Source organism: Drosophila subpulchrella, unplaced genomic scaffold (assembly GCF_014743375.2).
Source record: "Drosophila subpulchrella strain 33 F10 #4 breed RU33 unplaced genomic scaffold, RU_Dsub_v1.1 Primary Assembly Seq83, whole genome shotgun sequence".
Taxonomy (NCBI): Eukaryota; Metazoa; Arthropoda; class Insecta; order Diptera; family Drosophilidae; genus Drosophila; species Drosophila subpulchrella.
The window spans coordinates 63,393-91,037 of NW_023665718.1; the positions used below are offsets into that span (position 1 = coordinate 63,393).

A 27,645-nucleotide genomic window follows, 5' to 3' on the forward strand; every position below is an offset into this window, starting at 1 on the left:
ACGTTAAATTGGCGGGCTAAAACTTTACAGCGCTGCAAATATTTCTGTTGTCTTTTGCTTGTATGTTTAGTCAATGCCTTTGATTGTCAAAAAAAAAAATAGCCAGTTCACTCCAACGCCCACAAACCGCCCAAGGAGTTGAGAAAAGCAATGACGTCAGACGTCAGTCAGACAATGTACATATGTATACATCATTATACCCGTAACTCGTAGAGTAAAAGGGTATACTAGATTCGTCGGATAGTATGTAACAGGCAGAAGGAAGCATTTCCGACCCAATAAAGTATATATATTCTTGATCAGGATCACTAGCCGAGTCGATCTAGCCAGGTCCGTCTGTCCGGATGAACGCTGAGATCTCGGGAACTATGAGAGCTAGGCTATTGAGATTTGGCGTGCAGATTCCTGAGCTTCTTACGCAGCGCAAGTTTAACGCCCACAAACCGCCCAAAACTGTGGCTCCTATAGTTTTAATGCTAGAATAAAAATCTTAACTGAAATGTATTGTTCTCATCAATACCTATCGATAGAACCAAAAAAAAGCCACGCCCACTTTAAAGCCCACAAACCGACCACATACTTCAAAAAATCGTAAATATGAACGCGGATATCTCGGAAAATATCAAAGATAGAGAAATGGAATTTCAGATTTAGATTCCGTAGACTTGAGCGCAGCGCATGTTTGTTACGCGAATATGCCACGCCCACTCTAACGCCCACAAACCGCCCAAGCCTGTGGCGCCCACAATTTTCATGCTAGATAAAAAATGTTAACTAAAATGTATTGGTTTCGTCAATACCTATTGATAAAAACGTTGCCACGCCCACTCTAACGCCCACATCGCTTAAATCTGTCTACCGCCGGTAGGTGGCGCATTTCAATCTCGCTTTGCTGTTTGCATATCTCTATTTTCCTTTGGTCCCTTTAGCTGAGTAACGGGTATCTGATAGTCGAGGTACTCGACTATAGCGTTCTTCCTTGTTTTTATATTGTTTTATTTTTTAATTTTTAATTTTAGTTTTAACTGTTAATATTATTTATTTTTATTTTTAATTAGTTAATTTCAACATTAAACTTAAAATTTTAATTTTTAATTATGTTAGTTCTCACTTTCTCTCGAAACTTAAATTCCAATATGCTAAATTGTGTTGTTTAATAGTGAGGTGGTGCTCTTAAATAGTCTTAAAATAGTCTTGCAGTGCGTTTTTAAATTGAGTTTCATTACTGATTGCCTTGATAGTGCGTGAAAGTTGGTTCCATGTTTCTGGCTCTTCTTGACGAACTAAAAATAAGACCGCTCTTGCTTGCTTATAATATTATGGAGTAGTAATAGGGCCCTAAGGTTTGTCCAGGATTTAAGGGGCATGTTAAAGATTTTAATTGTAACGTCACTTATATGGTCAGCTCTTTGTCTATTATAAATATATCTTGCCACATTATTAAACGCTACCTGCAGCTTGCGCTGACCTACGGAGCTGCGGTCACTGAATACCTCTAGTCCATAGAAAAATACCGGTATGAGGTAAATTTTTGCAATTGTCTCTTTTATTTTGGTCGGTAAGACTTTTTGGTCAAGTATAAGTTTCTAAGTATTGCATTCATTTTTTCCACAGATTTATTAATGTGATTGTTGTGTTCCGATTAAAAGGAGACCACAGATCGGGTTGAGATTTAATGTCCAACTGACTTTATTCGGCTCTGTATAGCTTTGGTATTTTTGGTATGTTAGAGTGTACATAATAACAGAGAATATCGATAAAGTAAACGGCAAAAGGCCAAGATTTCGTGATTATGATACATATCACATCGCTCCCCTAAATTTACACTTTGTTAGTGGTTTTACGCCTTCTGAAATCTGGGGGTTGGAAACGGTTGACATCTTGGCGCGAACGAGTACTGCTGCGGTTGGGGTTACCAGATCGACGTGGCTGTGACGGTTGGAGCTCATCTAGCTGGATTGGTGCTGGTACTTAATTGGAAGCTTGGAGAGGCTGTGATGGGCTAGATGGCTGCTGTTCTTCATGTCTTGGGCTTGGCGAAGTTGTGGGTGAATTGGAAGTGTCGGGCATCCACTAAAACGTAGTGTTGTCATTTTTGGAGCTGCTACTGAGGTCATCGTGATTAAATCTCGGCTTGATCTGATTTATTTGGCGCTTAATGTGGATGTTCAAAGAATAAATACCATACGGCCTATGGACCGATCAATGACAGCATTTATCCACTTTTCTCCCCTGGCGTCGAATACTTGTTTGGTTCGATATGCTGCCTTTTAATCTGTTTTTCAAAAATTTTACTTAAGATCGTACGCACAGGGCGACCATGTAGAAGTTCTGCAGGAGTTTTTCCTTTTGAGTTCGGGGTGAAACGATACGAACTATGGAATTTCGTAACGACTGTTTTTACTCAATAACCGTGCTTTATGTTTTTGCCGACAGAAGTTTTAAAAGTTTGGACGAAGCTCTCAGCAAGTCCATTTAATGCTGGGTGAAAAGTAGCTGTTGTTAGATATTTCCATGTTGAAGGCAAAATTCCTTAAAGGTTTCTGCAGTGAGTTACGGTCCATTATCACTAACAATTGTTTTGGGGTAACCCTCAATTGCAAATATAGCTGTGAGCGCTGATATAGTGTTTGCAGTTGTAGTGGACGACATTTGGGTTATGAACGGGAACTGAGAATAAGCATCGACGCATATTAACCACATTGAATCAAATATAGGACCCGCAAAGTCTATGTGTATCCTTTCCCAGGCACTTGTAGCTTTTGGCCAGCTTTGAAATTCTTTTACCGGGGCTGGGTTGCCTACCTTGCAAACGCTGCAACTCTTAGTTAATTGTGCTAAAGAAAGAATAAATACCATACGGCCTATGGACCGATCAATGACAGCATTTATCCACTTTTCTCCCCTGGCGTCGAATACTTGTTTGGTTCGATATGCTGCCTTTTAATCTGTTTTTCAAAAATTTTACTTAAGATCGTACGTACAGGGCGACCATGTAGAAGTTCTGCAGGAGTTTTTCCTTTTGAGTTCGGGGTGAAACGATACGAACTATGGAATTTCGTAACGACTGTTTTTACTCAATAACCGTGCTTTATGTTTTTGCCGACAGAAGTTTTAAAAGTTTGGACGAAGCTCTCAGCAAGTCCATTTAATGCTGGGTGAAAAGTAGCTGTTGTTAGATATTTCCATGTTGAAGGCAAAATTCCTTAAAGGTTTCTGCAGTGAGTTACGGTCCATTATCACTAACAATTGTTTTGGGGTAACCCTCAATTGCAAATATAGCTGTGAGCGCTGATATAGTGTTTGCAGTTGTAGTGGACGACATTTGGGTTATGAACGGGAACTGAGAATAAGCATCGACGCATATTAACCACATTGAATCAAATATAGGACCCGCAAAGTCTATGTGTATCCTTTCCCAGGCACTTGTAGCTTTTGGCCAGCTTTGAAATTCTTTTACCGGGGCTGGGTTGCCTACCTTGCAAACGCTGCAACTCTTAGTTAATTGTGCTATGCTGGCCACCAAACATGCTGACGTGCTAGTTGTTTCATGCGAACTATTACCCAGTGACCGTCGTGAAGAAGTATAAGAATTTTACTTCGAAGGTTGCGAGGAATAATAATTCTGTTGACATCAGAATGGAGACAAAGCAGCTTGTTGTTGATCGTCAAGGCAAATCTGCGGCTGAAGTAAGGTTGTATTTCGGGATCATCCTGTTGTTCTGGCCAACCAGTTGATACGAAGTTGTATACTCTCTGCAAAATTTTATCGCTTTTCAGACTTTCGTTGACGATATCGGCATTTATTGGACAGGATATATCGACGATGTTATAGCATTCCTCTTCCTTATCGAAAAGGGGATCTGAGCTTATAGGAAGACGTGAGAGTGCATCTGCGTTTCCATGAACTGTGGTTGAGCGATATTTAATATCAAAATTGTAAGCCATCAATATTATAGCCCAACGCTGGAGGCTGTTTGAGGTCATTGTTGACAAATGCTTGCTAGGATGTTACGTGGGCATATTAGTGCCCGAGTCCTGACTGGGACTTGGGCCGAGGGAGAGGCGTCCGATATTCTGGCACCATTTGCCGGCATAAGCTACGTCGTATTCGGGTCGTGGGATCTTGGTAAGCCTCTCTCCTCTCCAACATAACGAGAATACATATTAAAAGTGCCTGGAAAATAATATTAGTTCATAAAGTTCGTCGGTCGTCAGTCCACACTGCCCCACAAGCTTAGCTGTCGCTTGATCGCAATACGATCGGGCTGTGTTTTGGCCATATTCCCTCCCCTTCACACATTCGTGTGCCAATGGATCGTCGCAGGCCGCGCAATACGATCCCCTATTGTCAAGGTTGTCCGTCAAAAGTTATGTCATTGTTCTTGACCTACTCCACTTTTCGCGTCAGCACACCCCCTTAATAAAGCTTTAGCACACCATGATTTCGAATACTTTTTCACATTACAAATTTATTGGATAATATTTAGGTCGGCGTGTGCCGGTGTTGAGTAACATAATTTTGGCTAATTCATATGGGGGTTAAATTATTTGACAATTATTGTTTTAGCGGAGAGTATCGATTTGACCACCTGTGAAGGTGCACGCATCAGCAAAATGCTGACTATTCACGACTACAAACGTCGCTCAGAGGGCTCTTGCAATTGTCATACAATTACAAGGCTGATACTCGCCGCTGAAAAATTAACATTTAATTATTATGTATAAAAAAAGGTATAAAAAGAAAAGTATATCTAAATGATTATATATATGAAACAATTATTATATGTGGATATTATATATTATTACATGTATTCCTAACAGATTAATTCTTTGTCTTAACTAGGAAAGTATTAACATTGCCCAAAAACAAATTCTTATCCAGACGGGAAAGGACAATGACCGTTGGAACGGTAGAGATAATGATAGCCTTTTGTGTCTTATTGCAGTGGACAAGTGGTGAAAAATCTAGACGGAAGGTCTCAATATATAAGTACTCTAATTCACTCACTGTTATTGGCAGTTTGGCTTTGGATAACAAGTATAAAATTCTTACGGTAAATTGTGGATCGGTGTCTATTGTTTTTGCTAAAGCTTCTGATGTAATCATGGCGCACGGATATATATATGTATGTATAAGAAAAGGAACCGTTTTCCGACAAACTTACCCTCTTTTTAATCCTGGGCGATGAGATCTCGACGCTCCGGATCCTGGGCTTTGGGAGATTTTCGATTTGGTTTATACATATATATACGTGCAAGATTTGATGGTGGCTTACAAAAACAAAACACAAAAATTACGTTACACAAAAAAAATAACACTATCGCTGTATAGATATGTATGTATGTATGCATTGTATGAGAGTTCCACTGAGGGCTTTCGCTAGCCCCCCATATTGGATGAATTATCTAGGTGTTCCCACCTAGGGGTACTGTTTCTCCATTTCCCCTATTTTAGGAGTCAATGGCCGGCTGGTGCACTTTGCCACCTTACTGGAGTACGGTTACGAGCAGGTCGATCGTGGTCGTTGTTCTGGCCACGCGACACCCATGAGTTGTCGAATTGTTTTTGCTGTTTTGCCTTTATCAATCGCAGTGTGGTTAGTCATTACGGCCCCTACCCTCAACTAATAGCAGTTGTTTTGCCGGGGTTAATCTTGGTATGGGGGAGGGCGTACGTAACAGGGTCGAAGTGATCGATGCGGCTTCGCATGGAATGACTTCGCAAAAGAAATCTTCGTACGGCCATCTCTTTAGGTCTCCTTCTTCTCCTTTATTCTTTTCTTAGGCGCCCATTTACGTGTGGCTTCGACCCACTACATTAACCCAGTCTCAGATGAGCTAGTCGGGCTTATTACTTTATTGTTTTAATATTGTACTTGTTTATTTTATTATTATATATGCTGAAAAAGAAAAGCTTTCCGGCCTCGCACGAAAACATACATACATACATATTTATACCTGTAAATAAAAATATGGCTCATAATAAAATATATAATATAGTTTTAATGAAAAATAATATATAAAAAATCAGAAATGAGTAAAAGCTAAAAAGTTGAGAATAAAATTGCTGAGTGTGCCGTAACCACGGTTTTTGACCGGGGGCTACTCAGCTGAAAAGTGAAAAGTTTTCCCATTTCCCGAAGAAAAATATATTAAAAAGTATAAGAATTGTTTTTTTTTTGTTCTGTTTTGGTTTCTTTTTTTTTTTTTTTTTATTATTATTATTTTTTTTTTTTACTTATTTACTATATAATTATCTTAGTACTAGACATCGTTCTTAAGTTAAGGTTTTCTTATTATAAGCAGGATATCTTCCCGCGCTAGGACTCCCAGGCGCGGGCTCCTTCTTGCCAATCTTCTGGCGAGGCGGTTCATGCGCCGCCCCACCCTCTGTTGGCTTTTCTGTATCTTGACTATTTGTTTTTGTGTCCGTAAAAGTTGCTTCTGCACTTGGAGCAACTGCCTACGCTCGTTTTCCTGGTTTCGGGTCCTTTGCCCGATCTCCTGTTCTATCGTCTCCCGGTTTTGAGGCGCCGAAAGGAGTTGTATCCAGCGCTGCTGGATGCACTCCTCATCGATGTTGATACTGTGGCAGAGCCCGTTCATCCATTCCGTAAGGACTGTTAGATACGAGGCCCTGCTCTCGTACTCCTTTTTAAGCTTGTTAAGCTGGTGAGCAGCTTGGATGGCGTGTTCGTATACGCTGAAAGTGTTCATCATGTCTGGGTAATTTTCTGTCCCCGGCTGTGGCTTTTATAGCGGAATCAGGGTAGTTCTGATTACGTGTACACCTCATCAGGTGATCGGGACCTTCTATCAACCCGTGCTATCCCACAGTTCTAAGTTTGTCGCCTTCTGGAGTCGTCAGATTACGTTCAGAGGTTCAGGCGACATACAGGTCTTTAGCATGGAATACCCCGACACTTTTCCCTACTGCATTGCCCAGCTTATATAGCGCTTTGCCCTTACGCTGGAGTACAACACAGCGAATTCGATTCGGGCCCAGCTTGGCATTATATCCGTCAGCTTTGTTACTCTGCTTGTAGTTTTTCCTATAGACAACTTGTCTTACGGAAAACTCTACGAGCTTGCTACGGGTGTTATATGCCTTTTCTGCGCGTTCATGAGTTCGGTTTAATCCTTGGGTCACTTTTTGTCGGATAAGTTCCATTTTGTCTGGGAGACTTATCTGTGGATCTCCTGCCTGTATTCCCCCTAGTTTCCGTAGGATCTGGTAGGCTGTTCCATGGGTAACCATCCGCGTGCCGAACATTGCGTAATATGGTTCCATGCCTATTGATTCGTGTAGGCCATTCCTAAGGGCACACTCTATTCGACTTAGTTGGGTATCCCAATTTCGCTGATCGGTGGCAATTGTTGCTCGCAAAATTTGAAGTACAGATCGGTTTACCCTCTCAGCCGCGTTCGCTTGCGGGGAGTAAAGTCCAGTCTTTACGTGTCGAATACCGTAGCGGGTTATTAGCTCGCCAAAAATTTGAGACACAAACTGTTTGCCGTTGTCTGAGTGTACAAACTCGGGGACTCCAAATTGATGGAAAATTTTGGTCTCAAGGAATTTGATGACTTCTGCAGCTACTGCATGTCTCATCGGCTGCAGCCAGACAAATTTGGAGAAATGGTCTAGGCATACAAAAATCACCGAGTTCCCAGCTTTGGTCCTCGGGTATGGTCCCATAAAGTCGATGAACAACCTTTGGCCAGCCCGCTCCCTAACCCGCTGTTCTCCCATGGGTGGTCGGTCATTTTTGTTGGCGGTCTTGGTGATCTTACAGACCTCGCATTCCTTCACTACCTTTTGGACATCTACAGCCATGCCTGGCCAATAGTAAAATTGTCTCAATTTGGCTAGCGATTTGTGCAACCCCCCATGCCCTGCGGTTATGGCATGATGTGCTCTCCAGACTAAATCAGGACGCAGCTCGGCGGGAACCCAGAGCTTCCATGCTCGGGCTTCATCCACAGCGTCATTTAGGCAGAATCCCATCCGTTTATATACATAGCCTTCTGATGTTTGAAGGTCTGGACTTTTACCTAAATTTTCGTCCACCGCCTGGACTAGGTTGACATAATCCGATGACTGGAACGCTGTCGAATCGAGGTTGATGTGTATGTCCAGTTCTTCCGCCCCAGCCTTCCGTAACTCGTCCATATGAACTCGTGAGAGCGCATCTGGGACTACATTTAGTGACCCTTTCCTGTGTTCTATGGTGAAGTCAAATGCTTGTAGCTTCAAACTCCATCGCGCAAGCCTGCCTGATAAGTCTTTCTGGCTCATCAGCCATTTCAGACTAGCGTGGTCAGTGATCACTTTGAAGGGCATCCCATCTACGTAGGCACGGAATTTGGTAATGCTGAGGATAGCGGCATAGCACTCCAACTCGGTTATGCTGTAATTCCGCTGTGCTTTGTTCAATTTGGCTGACATATAGGCGATTGGATGTTCTCCGCCCTCGTCATCTGTTTGGAACAAAACTTCCCCCACTCCAGTGGTCGAGGCATCACATTGGATGGTAAATGGTTTCTTAAAATCCGGGGTGACGAGTACAGGTGCTGTTGCCATGCTGGTTTTTAAAAGTTCAAACGCCTTGATTGCCTCTTCTGACAACTCAAATTTCTTTATGCGGTCTTTCTTCAAACAGTCGTGAAGCGGTGCCGCTGTCTGGGCGTAGTTTTGGATGAACCTCCTGTACCAGCCTGTCATTCCCAGAAACCTCCGCATCTGTTTGGCGGAGCTAGGCTGGGGAAATTTCTGTGTCGATTGTATTTTCGTGTCATCCGTTCGGATGCATCCTCCCCCAACTACATATCCTAAATATCTTGCCTGGCTGTAGCAAAACTTGCTCTTGTCTACATTTATTGTTAGCTCTGCCCGCTGTAAGCAGGCACTGACCTGGCTCAACATATCCATGTGGGCTTCAAATGTAGGTGAACAGACCAGTAAGTCATCCAGATACACAAATACATTCTCGCGTAGCGCCGCTGGTATAACTTTATCCATTAGTCGGCACATTCGCTGCGCGGCATTGCACAAGCCGAACGGCATGACTGTAAACTGATACAGTGGCCTGCCGGGCACGGTAAACGCGGTTTTCTCTCTACTTTTGGTTTCGAGAGGTATTTGCCAAAAGGCGTCTTTTAAGTCAATTGCGGAAATGTAATACGTTTCCTGTAGTTGGCTTAACAGACCCTCAATATGTGGTAGTGGATACGCATCTTTGATCGTCCGGGAATTTACTTTACGCTCATCGAGGCAAAGGCGATTTTTCGGCCCTTTTTGCACCAGAGTTACTGGTGAACTCCAGCTGCTATTGCTCTCCTCGATCACGCCTAGACCTAACATGCGATCTAGTTCGGCGTACACCAGCTTCTGTTTAGCTGGGGATATCGGGTAATGTCGCTGCTTGATTGGTAGGTCCTCGTTGGTCACTTCAATTACATGTTGCTCTAAGCTCGTCTTTCCTAATCCTTTTTCTAGACAAGAGGGATATGTGTCTATCACTTGCTGCAGCTTACAATGTTGTTTTGGGGTAAGCTGATGTGGGGTATAGGCGGTCTCGGGCTTGAGCGTATTGTTCATGTCTAGGTCGCCGGTCATAAGGTCGAAATCCGGTGTTGTTTCCACGGCGGCAACCTCGCGTCTACCCTTACCGAGGAAGGTGAGGCCGAATGTATCCCAGAAATTAATTCCGAAATAAAATCGTTGTGTCAGACCTGGCACTATCAAAAACTCTAGGTCCTTGGTTTCTCCTTCCCATTCCACAGGTAACGTTATGGCTCCGGTTACTTGGGTCTCACCACCGCTTGCTGTGCGTACGCATTCTTCGCTTAGCTTCCTTATCGGCCGCGTCCGGTTTTCCAAGAAAGCGTGTGCTCCTCTGCCAATACAGTTCGCACTGGCGCCTGTGTCCAGTAATGCGAGTATCTCTTCTCCATCGACCTTCGTTTTAGCAAAGAAACGGTTGTCATTTTGCACGCTCACCACCGTGTCCACCACTTTTTGCTTGAGCCGGCGATAGTCTGCTCGGGCATCATATAATTTAAGTATTTTCCGTGTTGTTCGTGTCTCGCTGTCTGCATCTTCCGAGCCATTGAAGATACGTTCACGAGCAAGTTCGTACTCCCTCTCTCGTTGTTCTAGGCTCTTATGGGGGGAGATTTGGTTGGGCTTCGGTGTTCTTACCGGAAAGGGTTGGTCCTGGTCCGCCCGGCTATCCCGGTCTTGCCTGACGGACTCCGCGCAAAAGCCGCTTGGTTAGCATCTGCATCCGTCCCGACTTTCTCGCAGAACCTACAAGTGGCATCGTGGAATTTGATCGGGCAGGATTCTTCCTTCGAAGGATGCTTCCTGTAGAAGTCTGCTCCTTTGCCACACTTATAACACACCAGCGCGTGTAATGGGCCTCGGCATCCTTGTCCATCCTCGTAACGCCCTCGCGTATCTTTCCGCTGCCGGTTGAATTCCTCTACCGTGACCGCGTCCGGCAAGTCCTCCAGTGTCTGGAATTATTCTATTTCGTTGACTGCAGCTCGGCTGCGCAGGTTTCTTCCAGTACTTCTCAACCAGCGATCTACTCTAAGACCTTCTCTTTTGAGCTCCGCTAATGAGGTTATTGGGGATGTTAGCAGGAATCCCCCCATCTGGGAGTTCATGTTGTCCTTTAAGAGCTCAACGAATTCATCTTCAGCGATTTTGTGCTTGAGCTTGAAATGCAAGTTATGCATATCCGAGACATAATCGCTAAAGGTTTCGTGTGGCCCTTGCTTCCTTTCCATCAGTTCCTTGACTTTCATAAGGTCACTCCCGGTAGTGGAAAATGCCCGTCTCATTTCTTGGGTCAATGAGTAGTAGTCAAAATCGTAGTCTTCGGCCTTGTCCTCCATTAACTGCCAATACCATTTCGTGGCTGCACCTGCCAACAGAAGATGGAACTCACGAAAGACTTGTTGGCGACTGAGGTCGTACAATGCTTGCAATCGGTCTACGCGGAACAGGAAACTTTCAACTGTCATGCCGCGACCGCTTCCATCGAACTTTAGGTTCCATCTGTCTAATCTGACGTCTTTTGATGAGCTCCGATCGATCTCTGGATGCAGTTGGTGACTCGTCTCCCTTTCGTTTGTTCTGGATTGCCGGTGGGACGGGGTGTCCATCCGCCTGGGTGTTCTTAACCGGTGCATCTGGCTACTAAGCATGTCCTGCGTTACCGGTTCCAGAGGCGGGGTCTCTTGGTATCTCAAAAAGCTGTCCGTTGGATTCGGAACAGTTCGGGGCGGCGAAGGCAGTCCCTTCCGTTCGGATCTCCTGGATATCGGAGACTGCAATTCTGTTATCTGTGCCTTCAGCGCTTCTATCTGGGCGCTCATTCAACGTTGCATTTCGTTGCTCTGCCTCAAGAGCTCCGTCAATCTTTGTTCACGTCGCTCGGCAGCCTCTAAGTTGTCCTCCTCGTGCCTCTGAAATTGGGGAAGCATACTTGATCTTCCTTTCGGCGGGTAGATTCTCCCCTCCGGCGGCTCCTTCCATTTCAGTATATTGGTCCAAATTGGTTTCTTCGGACAGGGTATCTACCTGTCCTGGCTGATTCTGTGCGAGCTCCCACGGCTCTCTTTCAGATGAGTCTCCTAGCCTTGGGGCGCTCGCACTCCGGGGTTGGTGGTTGTCTCCGCGCGTTGTTGCTCGGGTCACTCTTCCGGTGCTCGGTTGGAATTAGACCTTCTTCTTGGCCCCCTTCATTTATATGACTGGATCTTCTATAAAGGCCTCCGCTTTCTTTTTATAGATTGTCACTTTGTGCGGATTAATACACGCACTAAAATTTGTCTTCAATTTTTTTGCCTTTTGGTATAAAAGGTTCACGTGATTCTTTTCAAAACACCCGGTCAGCGACGTATTCGCTGAATAAGTCGACAATAAAAATGTTTATAAACTGGGGGTGCTTCTCTCTGCTTCTCAAGTTTCTCTTCGGTCAAGAACCGTCCGATATTTAAGCCCCAAACAAAAAAACAAAATAAATTTCCCTAACTAGGGGTGTTAGCCGCTTCTACACAACGCGGTTCCGCTAAGCTAACATGCCCATACTTTCCCTTTTTCTAGACATCCCAAATGTTCCAAACGGAATGGCTGTGTCTAGATAAGGAATCTGTCCAAAAACCCCATCCCGCCAGTCGTCGGAAAACAAGTTGTTTGACCGATCATTCTCGGGCTCCACAACCGTCTCCTATTTCTCTGGACTCGAACCAAGCAAACGACCTGACCAACTAGCCTAATACGTTGTGGGGCGTCGGCCAGAGAAACTAAAAATCGTCCACCGCCCAAATATGTCAAGGGAATCAGCAAAGACTCGAACCAAGCAAACGACCGGACAAATGCCCAGTACTGTTACCAACTTGGCTACTGCTTGATTTGTTGGGTGTGGTCATGTTGAGTACCTTTGGGTACGAACTAACATCTGAATAAGGGATAGACATAGAGGACAATAAGTCAATTAAATTTTGGTAGTCAATAAATCGGTTTGGTCTATAAACGCAGCCTATTAAAGTTTTTGATGAGTATAATGTATTTGTGATCTGAACAAATATCCATTCGACGGAGCTATCATTCGGATGTTTACAGACAAACTTTGCACTAAGACGTTTACTTACATATATGGCTACTCCCCAGCGTGGCTACCTGGGTCGGATCGAAAGAGATCATAACCACTACACTCTACTAACGAATCACTATCATAAGACGAAAACCACGTTTCGGACAAACATATAACATCAATGTTAGATTTAACTAATAAATACCTATATTCTTAAATTCTGTTCACTAAGCTTAGAGCGTTAATATGGCATACACGAAGGCCAGTTCTCTGATTACCAAGTACTCTAAGCATCGTATAGCTGCTCGCACTCGGCGAACATACATTGTTGGTCAACAGACCAGACAATCAGTAACGCATACGCACCTATTGCTTTTGACATAATAATTAGTCTACGCACCACTATTAAACACAAAAAAGAGTCTTGAGAGAGAGAGATACCTAATTAAGACAATCGTACTTTTAAAAGTTTGAAAAGTCTTAAGTGTACTGTAGAGAGAATATATGAATTTAAAGTACCTAGTTATAATTAGATTAGGAACATGTCAGCGGCGAAATCCCTCACAATTCGCGGCGATTCCGTCCATCGCAGATGACGAAGTTGCAGCGCGCGACGATGAAGAGAGCTGAGAAGAGAGAGAAGAGGCTGGATTATCAGCGTCAAGGTCTTGCGAGAGCGCCAAAAGCTGATCCATACTCTCGATGCAGTAGATTTTATCACTGCACCGGACGTGGACTAGACCTCTGCGGGTAAGAACAGCAGAGAGCAGTCCGCGCTTTTTAAGCTTCATTGCCTCTTTAAATATTACATAGTGCTCCCTCAAGAGGTGCTTATTGACATAGAGAGCGGCTTGTGAGTCGAAGCCCATCATATGCAAGCTTAGTTGTTGTTTTGCTGCGCGACGATAAGCTCCGATTCAGCGCAGCAACGTGATTATTTCGTGCTGATTTTCCATGCGTATTATGTCCACCGGGTCTACAGACCCGGGATAACTCCTTGATTTTCGGTGGCGGTGCTAGCTTAAGTGATAAACAGAGCTGGTTATGCAGCACCTTGTGAGGAGTTGAATAACTCCCCACAAATCTCAGCAGCAGCAGCAACGGATGGCCGGCCGTTTACCAAATACGCGGCGAATACGCGTAGTAACAGTATTGCGGGAAGAGAGAGTTAGGAGAATTCACTTCAAGAGAGTTTGGAGAATTCACTTCAAGAGAGCTTGGAGAATTCAGTTCGGGACAGTTTTGGAGAATTCACTTCAAGAGAGAGCTTGGAGAATTCCCTTCAAGACAGAGCTTGGAGAATTCGGGTCAAGAGAGTTTGGAGAGTACGAGGAAAGATAGCTTAGAGAGAAAGAGCGAAGGGTTAACGGAAGATCGCCGCGCTTAGCCCTCTACTGTGGGGCCGTGCGAAGAGGGCGAAAGGTCAAACGGTAAAACCACGGACTTTGGACCCAGAAGTGGTGCCGTGCGCAGATGCCAAGAATTAACGGTACCAGGAGCCCTATATAAGTGGTGCCAGCGCTGGAAGCAGGATCAGTCGATCACGAGGAGTCAAACCGTCAAGATCAATCAGATACCAAAGTTAACAGTCAGTCAACCAAATAACCTACAAGGGAGCTACAACATGTCCAGTCGTCGGGAAAGCAGCGCCGTGGGAGCCTACGAGGAGCAAGATTGCTACGTCGAGACATTCGGGATTGGGATACCAGGAATCTCCGAATTGAGACGCAGGTAGCTGAGGTCCAGAGAGCATCACACGGCTAGGTCAAGGCGGTCGGGTTATCCCTATCCCATGCAAGGATCGCTAAACAGGTCCGCGAATGGTCGTTCAGGTTCGACGGGGCGGAAAAACCGTTCGAGTTCCTGGAGCACGGCGTTTACAGTGCCGGGGAAAGGCTTATTCCAGTGGAGAGTAATGCCATTCGGACTTCATTCGCTGTCTGCGATCTTTCAACGGGTGCTGAGCCGGGTGATCGGTCCCGAAATGTCGCCGCACGCATTTGCTTACCAGGATGACATCGCTGGAAGAACACAAGGCTAACCTGAAGGAAGTGTTCCGACGGCTAAAGGAGGCAAATCTGAGGTTAAACCCGGAGAAGTGCCAATTTTTCAGGAGAGAGCTGTTGTATCTTGGTCATCGAGTGACTAGCGAAGGAAAAGGCACGGATTCGGAAAAGGTAGCTGCCATCGCCGAACTAGAACCGCCATCAACAGTAAGAGAGCTCCGACAGTACCTGGGCGTAGCATCATGGTACCGCCGGTTTGTACCTGACTTCGCAAAAATAGTCAAGCCTCTCAACGATCTGCTACGCAAGGGCAATAAGTGGGTGTGGACACAGGAACATCAGACGGCGTTCGAAGAGGTGAAGGCAAGGCTCGTCGCAGACCCCGTACTGGCGTGCTCGGATTTCGACAAACCATTCATCTTGCAAACTGACGCGAGCGACTACGGCATCGGGGCAATCTTGACCCAGGAAATTGAACGAGGCGAAAAGGTAATCTCTTACTCAAGCCGAACGCTCTGAGAACGGCGCTGAGAAGAATTACTCAACGACCGAGAAGAAGTGCTTGGCAATCGTCTGGGCGATCCGAAAGCTCAAGCCGTATCTGGAATGTTACCACTTTAAAGTAGTAACCGACCACATGGCGCTGAAGTGGCTAAACAGCATAGAAAGCCTTTCAGGGAGGATCGCCAGATGGACCCTGGAGTTGCAGCAGTACGACTTCGAAATAGTGTACAGGAAAGAACAACTCAACGTGGTGGCAGACGCTTTGTCAAGGCAGTCACTACCGGAAACGCTTCGAGGGATCAAGAAGACGTCGGCGGCGGAAGCTTCTGTAGCATGCAGCTGGACCCAGCCGCAAAAGTATCCGGACTACGTGATGGAGGGTAACACCCTGTACAGGAATATACCTCATAGAGCGGGCAGCTAGGATGTCGCAACATGGAAGATGTGCGTCCCGAAAGCTCTACGGGAAACGGTGCTGAAGGAGAACCACGACTCACCGGCGGCTGGCCACGTAGGAAGCCGAAAGACAATAGCACGGCTTGCAGCCCGGTGTTACAGGCCTGGAACGCACAGAGGCGCCCGAGCACACGTGCGAAGATGCGAAACATGCATGAGATTAAAGCCGAATCATATGCAGATGGCTGGGAAAATTCTGACGCAGGTGCCAGAGAAACCATGGGGTACGGTATGTGCGGACTTCGTCGGACCCCTGCCGATATCCCTAAAGAAAGCTTTCAGAGAACGCATAATCGCGAGATACGGGGTCCCAAAAGTAGTCATAACGGACAACGGAGTACAGTTTGCCAGTAAAATTTTCAAGAGTTTCCTGCCCGAAATAGGAACCAAGCAACAGTTCACAGCGCCATACACCCCACAAGAGAACTGAGAGAGCAAATAGGACGGTGAAGACAATGATAGCACAGTTCGCAGGGCAGAACCAAAGAAACTGGTCCGAAAAATGGCCGGAAATCGCGCTGGCAGTAAACACGAGCGTTTCGGAATCCACAGGTTACACACCGTCATTCATTACCCAAGGCAGAGAACCAAGACTACCGAGCGCCCTATACGACAGAGAGACGGTAGGGACAGGGCGGCCTACTGAGACCCCGGAAGAGAAGGCCAACAAACTGAGGGAAATCTTCGAGATTGTAAGGCGGAATCTGGAGAGAGCCTCCCAGGATCAGGCTAGGCATTATAACCTAAGGAGGAGGCAATGGACGCCAACGGTGGGTGACGTCGTGTGGGCCAAGGAACGCCATTTATCAAAAGCGGCCGAGGGGTTCGCAACAAAACTGGCCCCAAGATACGACGGACTTTACCAAGTCATGGGTTTTGCGTCACCAGTAATCTGCAAAATACGACACATAAACACAAAGAGCGGACCATCCACGTAAGCGAGCTGAAACAGCACCAAACGGAAAGCACAAGCGAGCAGCTACAACAATCAGACACAACAGACGCAAAACAACAAGGATTTCTCAAAGGACACTGTTTACGTCAAAGGGCGTTTAATTTCAGGGGGCAGTGTCGAGCGGCACTTTTATCCAGATGTCTACATCTCGCGCGCACGCACTGTCGTCCGCTCTTCCTCTCCTTCTCTCCCCTAAGTCTCCGCTCCGCACTGGAGCGCTTAAGTTAAGTTAGGCTTAACGAGTTCTTATGTCCAAGTGTACCAATAAACACCTAAGCACGTTGCGCCAAAAACCCCAAAGTACCCCGTGTTTTCTACGTACCCTTCGTTCTTGGGACTTCATCTATTTCAGCGATCAAGCCACCCCGCCCCAACAGACACTACAAGAAGAGTCCAAGGATATCTGCAAGGATTCTCAAAGGACACTACGAAAAGAGTCCAAGGATAACTCCAAGGATTCTCAAAGGACACTACGAGAAGAGTCCAAGGATATCTCCAAGCATTCTCAAAGGACACTACGAAAAGAGTCCAAGGCAATCTCCAAGGATTCTCAAAGGATACTACGAAAAGAGTCCAAGGATATCTCCAAGGATTCTCAAAGGATACTACGAAAAGAGTCCAAGGATATCTGCAAGGATTATCAAAGGATACTACGAAAAGAGTCCAAGGATTCTCAAAGGATACTACGAAAACAGTCCAAGGACAACTCCAAGTGTTCTTAAGGGTTACTACGAAAGAGTCCAAGGATAACTCCAAGGATTCTCAAATGATACTACGTACACACTCCAAGGATATCTCCAAGGATACTATAAGGCAACTACTAAGGTGCAATGAAATACGTAAAGGATATCAGGAGAACTTCAAGAACACAAAAGGAGCAAACCAGAGCGTCCAAAGACTCGATTGGGACTGATTGGAGGAAAGAAAAAAAATACGCATCAACAGTCTGCCGAAGGAAGGGGGAGGACGGCACAGATCAGAGAGCTGTAGAGCCCAGGCTGCAAATGAACAATCAAAATCGGCGATCAACATGAGCACACGTGTGACGTGCGCACCACCAGCCGTCCGGAGGTTCCAGCCCGGGGCAAGGATGGTCGACAGCCTGGCCTACCCGAACCTCGCGGGGGATCTCCGGGCGGGGCGTTCCTGAGCCGGTCATCAGCTCCGACAGCGACGTCGAGTTGGTGAAAGACCTTCGCAGGGCCGTCAACCGGGCCGACGGCCACGTCCCGACTGGCGCGGCAGAGGTCGAAAGGGCCAGCAAAAAGCCGCCCCAGGACCATCAGGAGTATCGCCGGAAGTGAGAGGCGCGACGGCGGAGCGAGGAGCGGCGGTTGAAGGAAATGGAGGAGTCGCCGGAGTGGCAGGCCCAACTGTGGACGGCCGAGGAGGAGGAGCAGCAGCTGTGGGAGAACCCGGGATACCAATCCACACCGAGATATGCGCCCGAGCCCTGCATCCCGCCACCAGAAGTGGCAGAAGACTAGGCGCCCTCACCTCCGCGGTGGCTGCCCGAAATCCCACCGCTGCAGCAGCCCGAACAACGACAGCAGCCACAACGCGAGCAGTCACCACCGCAGCAGCAACCTGAACAACTCGAGCAGCCACCATCGCAGCAGCAGCCCGAACGACAACAGCAGCCACAACACGAGCGACGCCACAAGCAACAACCCGATCCGCCGCAGCAACAGCCTGGGGACCCGATGGGACAACACATCCGGACGGACATACCGGCGGCCCACGTGAACCACAGTACCCGGACGTTCGTGGCCGAAGGAGTGTGGTCCCCGGGTGAGCCCGCTGGACCCCAGGACCCGCGGCAGACCGGAGCATTGGGCCCCACCGACACCGAGCACCGGACTGACGACGCCAAGCACCGGGCCGGCGACGCCAGCGCAAAAGGGAGCGCGACGAGCGGAGGCAGACGAGCCGCTAGGACGAGGACCCTGTGTGTGGCCCGAAGCCGTGGAAGGTGGCCGACCTCCGTTAAAGCAGCAGCACTCAGCGCACGAAGTGTACGAGGTGGTGGCACGCCCGAAAATGTCGTGGACGGTGTCGGCGCCGGAGGGCCAGAGGTGGCGCGAGACCGAGGAGCACGAGTGGCCTGAGGGGATCGCGGAGGCACCGGCGATAAAAGAGGCCCTCATCCTGGGCGGCAGGCGCAGCGTGCGCGTATGGAGAGAGGGGCGCGCGTTCCCAGTCCGGTTGGGGCTCGCGGGCACGAGAGTGTTTGAGACAGACAAATAAAGTTTAAAAGAAAACGAAACAAGGTTTGAAACCGGCATAGGGCGGGGACCTCGGCTGAAAGAGGGGCCATAATAAAGGGGCATACATGGCAGCTCCGGCAACCTGAAATTCAAATTGGGTTAATGCAGGAAGCAGCCAAACAAATACCAAAATACTCACCTGCTGCGAAGCAAATGCGAAGTCCTCTCCGCACCCGCTCTGGAGTTTTGCCAGCGTGGAGCCTGGTATAGCCGGCTAAGGACGACTGAAGGGCGAGAGAGGACGAATTGAGAGAGCAAGGATGAAGTAGTAAGGAGTGAAGAAATGAGCAAACTTACCTATGAAAGTTGAAAAATCACCATGAGCCAGGGAAAGGGGCACCTCGATAGGCGATTGATTGACAATAGACGATAGTGCGATCGATGGGCACACGCAAACTGGAAATATCGGCATAAGGTGGAAATATCGCAACGAGCAGGTGGCAACGCCTCACCGTCGGTATCGATAGTCGATGAAACATCGATCACGCACGGTTAGTGTGACCAGACGGGGGAACCGTGGAAAGGAGTAGGACGCAACAATGAGCAGCGAGCTGGGGATCGATAGCCCATGAGTATCGATGTCCCAGTGGATACATGGGAAATATCGGCGCGGGAGATTTCAAGTTGCTACGAGGAGGATGACCAGCGCTGTAGAAACTCAATGGAGTTAAGAGCGTCGAGGGAGCATCGAGGGAGCGCTGCGGGAATCGGAAGGAGCATCACAAGGACTCGATGGCTAGGATATGCAAGGAAACGCCGGAGAGTGGTATCGAGTTTTTCAATGTTTCCCAAAGTAAGGGGGGGAATGTGAGAAGTTGAATAACTCCCCACAAATGTCAGCAGCAGCAGCAACGGATGGTCGGCTGCTTACCAAATACGCGGCACTGCGGGAAGAGAGAGGTTGGAGAATTCACTTCAAGAGAGCTTGGAGAATTCAGTTCGGGAGACCTTTGGAGAATTCACTTCAAGAGAGAGCTTAGAGAATTCGGCTTAAGAGAGTTTGGAGAGTACGAGGAAAGAGAGCTTGGAGAGAAAGAGCGAAGGGTTAACGGTAGATCGCCGCGCTTAGCACCCTACTGTGGGGCCGTGCGCAGAGGGCGAAAGGTCGAACGGTATATCCGCGGACTTTGGACCCAGAAGTGGTGCCGTGCGCAGATGCCAAGAATTAACGGTACCAGGAGCCCTATACGAGTGGGGCCAGCGCTGGAAGCAGGATCAGTCGATCACGAGGAGTCAAACCGTCAAGATCAATCAGATACCAAAGTTAACAGTCAGTCAACCAAATAACCTACAAGGGAGCTACAAAAAGTCCAGTCATCGGGAGAGCAGCGCCGTCGAGACATTCGGGATTGGGATACCAGGCATCTCCGAATTGAGACGCAGGTAGCTGAGGTCCAGAGAGCATCACACGGCTAGGTCAAGGCGGTCGGGTTATCCCTATCAACTAAGTCCTGGCGTTACGCCTAGAGAATCCCAAGTATAACAAGCCAGAAGGGAGAGCGGTCGATCGGTACGGACTCGAGTGGAGTTGTCCAGGAGAGCCTTACTGTTTCGACTCGTGAGGTCCCGGAGCGGCGTGTCCGAATCCCGAGTGTAACAAGCCAGAAGGGAGAGCGGTAGATCGGTACGGTCTCGAGTGGAGTTGTCCAGGAGAGCCCTACGGTTTCGACCCGTGAAGTTCCGGATCAGCGTACGCCCAAAACCCCGAGTACTAAGAGCTACGCGACTTCCAGCCGCACAAGCAGCACCGCCAGGAGCAGCGCGCAACACAGTGTCAGCAGCAAGCCAGCCACAACATCACGACAGCCACGCAACACAGAGCGAGCCACGGGGACACGTCCCGGACAACAAGCAGAAGGGTGAGGCTAGGGTGGAACGTTCGTTTACACTTAGCGTAGAAGCGATGTAAAGCGCGAGGCAATTTCCTGGCGTTCAGCCTTGACTGTCCGCGAGGGCTGAGCAGAAACCCCAGTGGGACCATCCGGGACACAGCAAGGGACAGGCGGCGGTGTGTCGAAAGGAGTGTTCCTTGAGAGCGCAGCTTCTGTTCACCCTAGTCACCTAGTTCACCCTGAGGCTGATCCCCCTCGCGAGTCCGAGTCATTACAAGCAGTCGCCGAGTCAACGCGTCAGGGACGAGCAGCGAGCAAGCATATTCAGGGAGCCTCCAGGATCTTCAGGGAGCTACAGGACTGGAGCACCGAGTCAAGCTTTCCCCCTCAATAAATGGAATTCTATGTACGCGTAAGTCACACGCCTGATTGGCCATTTGCTGTGCTGCCAATTTTGCCTCGATCTCCCCCACTCTCTCTCTTAGGGTGGTCAGCTCGCCAACCTCCCGATCCAGATGCTTTACGCGTTCACTCAGCTGATCCCTTCCAGCGCGTAACTGTGCCACCTCGCCCTTCACGATGGTGACACGCTCTCCAAACTGCTTCATCTCGGCTGCAATGCATTCTAAGCGGCTCGTAAGCCCATCTATAATACGCTCCTCTGCGTCCCGCACATAGGATGCTATTTACTCAGTTTGTTCTTTCTATATCCTTTTACTGTACGAGTAACGGGTATAAAAAGGCATCGCCATACCTTTGTCTCTGTCAAATTGATTAATTTTTTGAGATCCTATATAAAGAGTCACTCATACGTATATTCATACTCTTTGATGGAGGTATTTCTTGTATAGTATGGGCCGTTTATTATGTGTCATACAATATCGGCTTGACTGGACTCAACACATTTATAGAGGTATTACAAGCAATGCCCCAAACGTGATATCCGCGTGAAGAGTAGGCATTATATTAACCTCAAACAGCCGGGACTTTGCCATAAACGAAATTCCACTGCCCGGACGAAGATGCCATCTCCTTGTTGGATTCCCACGACGCTGCTTCCGACGACTTGACAGGATGTGGCTCACTTGTTGTTCACTGTTTACATTTACTTTGTTTATGCTATGCGTTTCCTGCACCTACAACATATGAAATAAAAATATCCCCTGTTTATACAACACAGAGAACTTAAATAAATGATATCAGCTGAACTTTCGGATTATTTTTAAAAATTATAAACGGCTCTATGGAGTAAAGTAGGCTATGCCTCAGAAATTCATGCGTTGAGTCTGAAATTATAGTCAACTTTCGTGTGTTATCGATTTCATGAAATGGAAATGAAATAGGATAGCATAAACACAGTAATTGTCCTTTTTGACTGATCTTGAAACGTTTTCTACTCGTGATTGACTGATCACGAAGAGCCGTCCTCCAACTGGAGTCCTCAGGCGCCAACGCCGTCCCGCTGATTATCCTGTGGCATGTGGCACGCGAGTTATAATATCGCTCTGATGGTGGTCAAGTAGTTTTTTAAATAAAGACTTAAATAATCTTTATTGTGTCTCGAGATTCAAATCAATCATCCGCCAAAGAATTGTATGTGCATACAATTATGTATGTGTGGGTGTGTAAATGTATACAAATGTAAATGTATACACGCTCATTCCTTCTCTAATCTCTCGCTCTCCAAACTCTCATTCCTTACATTCTTATTATCCAACTCTTGCCCTCCAAACTCTCAATCTCGGCCAATCTCTCTCCAAACTCTCTTGGCCTTGCCGCGCCAACTCGCATCGTATCTGGTAACAGCAGGCCATTCTGTATTGTTATTCAACTGCTCACAAATGTTTTGTAAAACTCACACTTACCTACAAAAACTTTAAACATCTTCGCAGGTTTCACCACGCGGCGATTTTATAACACACAATCAACGCCTCCGAACTCTCTTACAACTAAATCTGCCAAATCGAACTGGATTTCCAAAGAATCATTTGTAAAACTAAATAAAAAAGAACGGCTCAAGATAGCGTTTAAGAAATATGGAGCTTCAATTGTGGCCTTCCATGTAGGGATGTCATTAATTTCGCTTGGAAGTTTCTATGTACTCATATCTAGGTAAGCGTAATTTGAAAATAATTCACTTGTAGAACATTAGTGTATGTATTTATCGGTTAATGCAGGGACTGAAACAATTTTAAAGTTGTCCGAGAAAAGAATTTTGTAATGGTGTAAAACATAATAAATGTTTTGGTTCTCACCAATTTAGATCCTAACATAAAATTGTAAAAAATTATACGTCGCACAGTTAACTATTATGTAGGAATTTTTATATTCCCAATGTTTTATTGGAATAAAGTTTAAACATACAAGGTGAGTTCCAAAGTAAACAGGACTTTTAAAAAAAAGACAGAACAAATAGTTTTTTCGGCAAAATCAATTTATTTTATTCAAAATAGTCTCCTTCTGCTTTAATACAGCGTTTTGCACGGTCCAAAAGCATGTCGAACGAGTGTTTTAGCTCGTTGCCCGGTATGGCCGCCAGTATGCCGGTGCAAGCCTTTTGAATGGCCTCTACGTCTGCATAACGCTTTCCTTTCATCAAAAGGTAGAAGTCGCACGGTGCCATATCAGGTGAATACGGGGAGTGGTTGATGGTTAAAATGTGATTTTTGGTCAAATAGTCGGACACAAGCGTAGATCGATGAGACGGCGCATTATCGTGCAACAAACGCCAACTTCCATCTTCGCGATATTCGGGCCCAACACGTCGAATACGGCGCACCAAACGCTTCAAAACTCCAAGGTAGAATACCGCATTAACGTTTTGGCCGGGTGGAACAAATTCTTTGTGGACAATGCCCTTGGAATCATAAAAACAAATCAGCATTGTCTTCACTTTTGACTTCTCCAGGCGCGATTTTTTTGTGTTTCGGCTCGTCCGGCGCCTTCCATTCAGCACTCTGGCGTTTCGTTTCGGGATCATATTGAAAACACCACGTTTCGTCACCAGTCACAATCTTGTAAAGGAAGTTCGGGTCTCTTTTTGCCTCTTTAATGATGTCCTTCGAATGTTGAATTCTGAGCAATTTTTGGACGTCAGTCAATTTGTGCGGAACAAATCGTGCACACACCTTTTGTAAGCCAAATGTTCGGTCAAAATGCGATCAATCGATGTTTTGGAGATGTGGAAATAGAATTGTTCCATGAATTTCAATGATGATTTCGGCAGTTTTTTTTTGAATTTACGCACAGTTTCGATGGAATTTTCGGTGATCACGGATTTTGGTTGGCCCACATGTTCATCGTCATTTATGTCCTCACGACCACTTTGAAAACGTTGAAACCACTCGTGCTCTCTGCTACGGGATAGGCAATCATCGCCATAAACTTGTTTCATCAATTGAAACGTTTCGGTAAAAGTTTTACCAATTTTAAAATAAAATTTAATGTTGGCTCTTTGTTCGAAGCTTATTTTCGCACCGATGACAAAAACATACTGACACTTAAAACGCAATAGCCTCAATTCCAATAGATGAAATGTCATGAAATTTTTACTGGAAGTCGATAAACGACAGCAGATTTTAACGCACCAGTTGACATATAGATGGTGCCACTAGGGGCGCTAGATTCAAAAAGTCCTGTTTACTTTGGAACTCACCTTGTAGAAGTGCTTAGATTAGTTTTACAGAGTTCTTTATCTCACGTAAATTGTATTGTGTTCTTCACGAACGCTAAACGACGACTCCCCGCTCACTCGTGCAGATATCGGCGGCCTTAAAAGAATCGAGTACTTTATTGAGGATTTTAGATGGCGAACTGATTAAGAGTTGCCATATAACTTAACCCGCTGCGAGGGAGTCGCGTAATAAGCCCGGCAGATTCAATTCCTTTATTCGGCCCTCCTGACTGTTCATTTGCCTTGAATGGACCTGACCCAAGGTATCATGTTCTTGGAAACCGTTAAATGGACGCTCTGAGTCGCTTATACGTTCTACTTTGTACCGCCCTTGAGTGCAACAATCTTGTAAAGCCCTAAAAACTCTCCCTTAAGCTTTAATCCGACACCATACTGAGTTCTGTTGATTGCTACCAAATCATTGAGTTGATAGACTCTTTCATGTTTCCGCTTCAAATCAAACGCTTTCTTATTTTCGTCTTATACCTTTTTGATGTTCTCTCTGTCTGTTTAGAGAAACTTCTCTCTTGTTTTATCTAGATATTTTATCGCAGACTCCTGCATCAAGTCCTTCAGTTCATGGCAGCCGGCGAACCGCATATCAACTCCAGTAAAAAGCTTGAATGGCGTAATCTTGGTGCTTCTTGGCTCAGTGCTATTGATAATTTGTTGAACTCGTCCTACGTATTTATACCAAGCTAATGGACTTTCATAGCTCAACTTTGTTAGCATTGGTACGACGGTCTTGTGAAGTCTTTCGACTTGGCCATTTCCGTGTGGTACACCTGTCGCTATAAGCAGATGCTGTATGTTGTGTGACTTGCAGCATTCCTTGAATGCGAGAGATGTGAAAGCAGTACCTCCATCGGGCACTATGCAGTAAGGTTTTTTTAAAATGTACGGCTTGTTTATCCAGACAGTTTAGAACTTCGTCTACAGTGCTGCGAGTTGGGTAGAGCCAAACATTTTGAGAATCCGTCTACTATGACAAGGATGTGATTATATCGCTTGGTCGTCATTTCCATGGAAGCACTGTCTACGGTGTCCTTCCGCAGTAAGACTGCGCCAACTTTGGACGCGTCTGTGTGGATTTCCGTTTGTAAATTAGTATTATCATTGTGGACGGCAATACACGTAGTGGCGAAGCGCGTAAGAGAGCGTGCGAAGACAACTACCATATATAGCCGCAGAATTGAAAATCTGCCATTATGGTCCGATTGTAACGAATGATACACCAATCGAAAGGTATCGCAAAAACAAAGAATATTGCATACCAAGACTTTTGAAATCTAGATTTGTTTGGGAGAAAAAGCGGTGAAAGTGTAAAAGTAAAAATTTAGAAAATTGGAGCTGCTGTATTTATGTATTCGGCACGCTACAACAGAAAATTTACATGTAGGTAAATAAATATGTACTGTTGCGGGCCGAAATCATAAGTTTAATATAGTTTATTTATTTTATCGAATGTAATATCATTTTTCGTCACAATTGTTGATATCAGAAGTTTTTGTTAAGGGCGCGTTCGCCACTACTTTTTACCTCGTTAAGAGGTGTTTTTGTTTGATACAACTATAGGACTGGTTCGCTAATAAAAGCAGTATTAAGCTTTTCAAACGCAAATTTTTGTTTTTCTCCAAATTCATACTTGGAATCGCCTCTCAGTATATCCGACAAGGGCCTGGCAATGGATGCATACCCGTTTAAAAACTTTCGGAAGTAAGAACATCGCTGAATCGCTTTTTTGTCATGTGGTATGGAATCTTGAATCTTTTTCGGACCTGTGGTGATGGTTCCACTTTGAATGATGTATCCTAGGAACTGTACTTTACTGTGCAATATTTTGCACTTACTCCAGTTGATACGTAAATCGTTCCGAGAAGCAACCTGCAAGACATCTTTTAACTTAGCAAGTCCTTCTGCAAAGTCTTAACTGGGTATGATTACATCGTCCATGTACACAACGATAACATTAGTGGCGATGAGCTCCCTTAGAACTGCCATGATGAATCTTGTGCAAACCGCGGGTTATGGTACATACAGGATTTAAAATTGTCCAGATTGTGTCACAAATGACGTTTATTTTCGAGAGCCAAGTTCAATCGGATTGTGGATGAAGCCGTTTGTTAGATCCAAAGTAGTCAATATCTTGGACCCTTGCAGCTTGTCTAGCACGGTCTCCATGTAAGCCATCGGAAAATTGTCTCGAATAATTCTCTCATTAAGCTCTCGGTAGTCACAGCACAGTCTCTTTCCCGTCTTTCTTGGACACCAAAACTTCTGGCGATGCGTATTCTGAGGTACTTGGTTGGATGATTTTCTCTGCAAGCCAATCCTCAACTTGATCGTCAAATGTTTTCTGGTCACAGACAGGTAAACGACGTGGAAAATGAAAATGATTTTCATTTGTACCGGAGTATTTGAGTTACGCTCGTGTGCATACTCTTCAATAAAAATTTTGACCACAGACTACTGTGATTAATATAAATGGGATAAATCAATGTGATCGGAAACTGCTGCCTGTTTTGCGCACAAGCCCTTAAAATCTTGCAGAAACTCGGACCCGAAATTGATTTTTAATTCATTCCGACGCATAAACTCAGTGCCTTCTTTTGTAAGTTTCATGTCCACAATATCCAGGATAGTTCTGCCCAAAATTGCGTCGAAGTCCATGTCCTCATCTGGAACCACGTGAAACTCCACCTTCATGTGCATGTTGTCTATTTCAACAGGTATGACAATGCTCCCACAAGTTAGAACTTGCCTATTCCCGTCAAACACTTTTCTTTTCCGGTGAGAGTTTCGTTGCCTAGTTTGAGGAAAATCTTCCTGCGCATTAGGCATAGATCTGCGCCTTTGAATAGAGCGTAGGAAGATTTGATAATTTTTTTCTTTTTGGCTTAGTAGCTGCGTTCTCCACGTGAATGGCATAAGCATCGCCCTCCTGCTTTACTTCAACTTCGATTTTGAACTGTGCATCACGATGACCTGGCTGTCCGCACCGATAACAATTATTGTTATCCTTTTTCTTGCAGTCTTTCTTTAACTGGGACGCATCCCCGCACTTAAAGCATTTACGTATCAACTCTTGTTTTGAGTCGAAGCTTTTGGATCCTTCTGCCTCAGCTACACGCGATTCATTCTTGTAAGGCATCTTGTATGAACCGCGAAACTTCTTGTATACTTCGATCTGCTCCTTCAAATCACTTATGGTTTTTGCCTGATACAACATTACTTTGTTTGCTTTAGCATCTGGAACTCCTTATCAAAATACTCTATCAAACTTTCTTCATCTAGGTTAACTGGCTTGGCTATTTCCATCAAAGCATACAAATATTTTTGAAGTG

General features: G+C 45.9%; 1 protein-coding gene across 2 annotated transcripts in view; it reads left to right on the forward strand.

Annotated features, from left to right (window-relative positions):
• LOC119562707 overlaps positions 1–27,645 on the forward strand; it is a 142,740-nt gene that overhangs the window by 50,041 nt on the left and 65,054 nt on the right. Inside the window, exon 3 of one of the 2 annotated variants that reach the window (XM_037875893.1) lies at positions 22,521–22,740. The exons of the other annotated variant lie outside the window; for it this stretch is intronic. Coding sequence (XP_037731821.1) covers positions 22,521–22,740 — 220 coding nt within the window. The remainder of the gene's footprint in view (positions 1–22,520; positions 22,741–27,645) is intronic. 2 annotated transcript variants of the gene reach the window in all.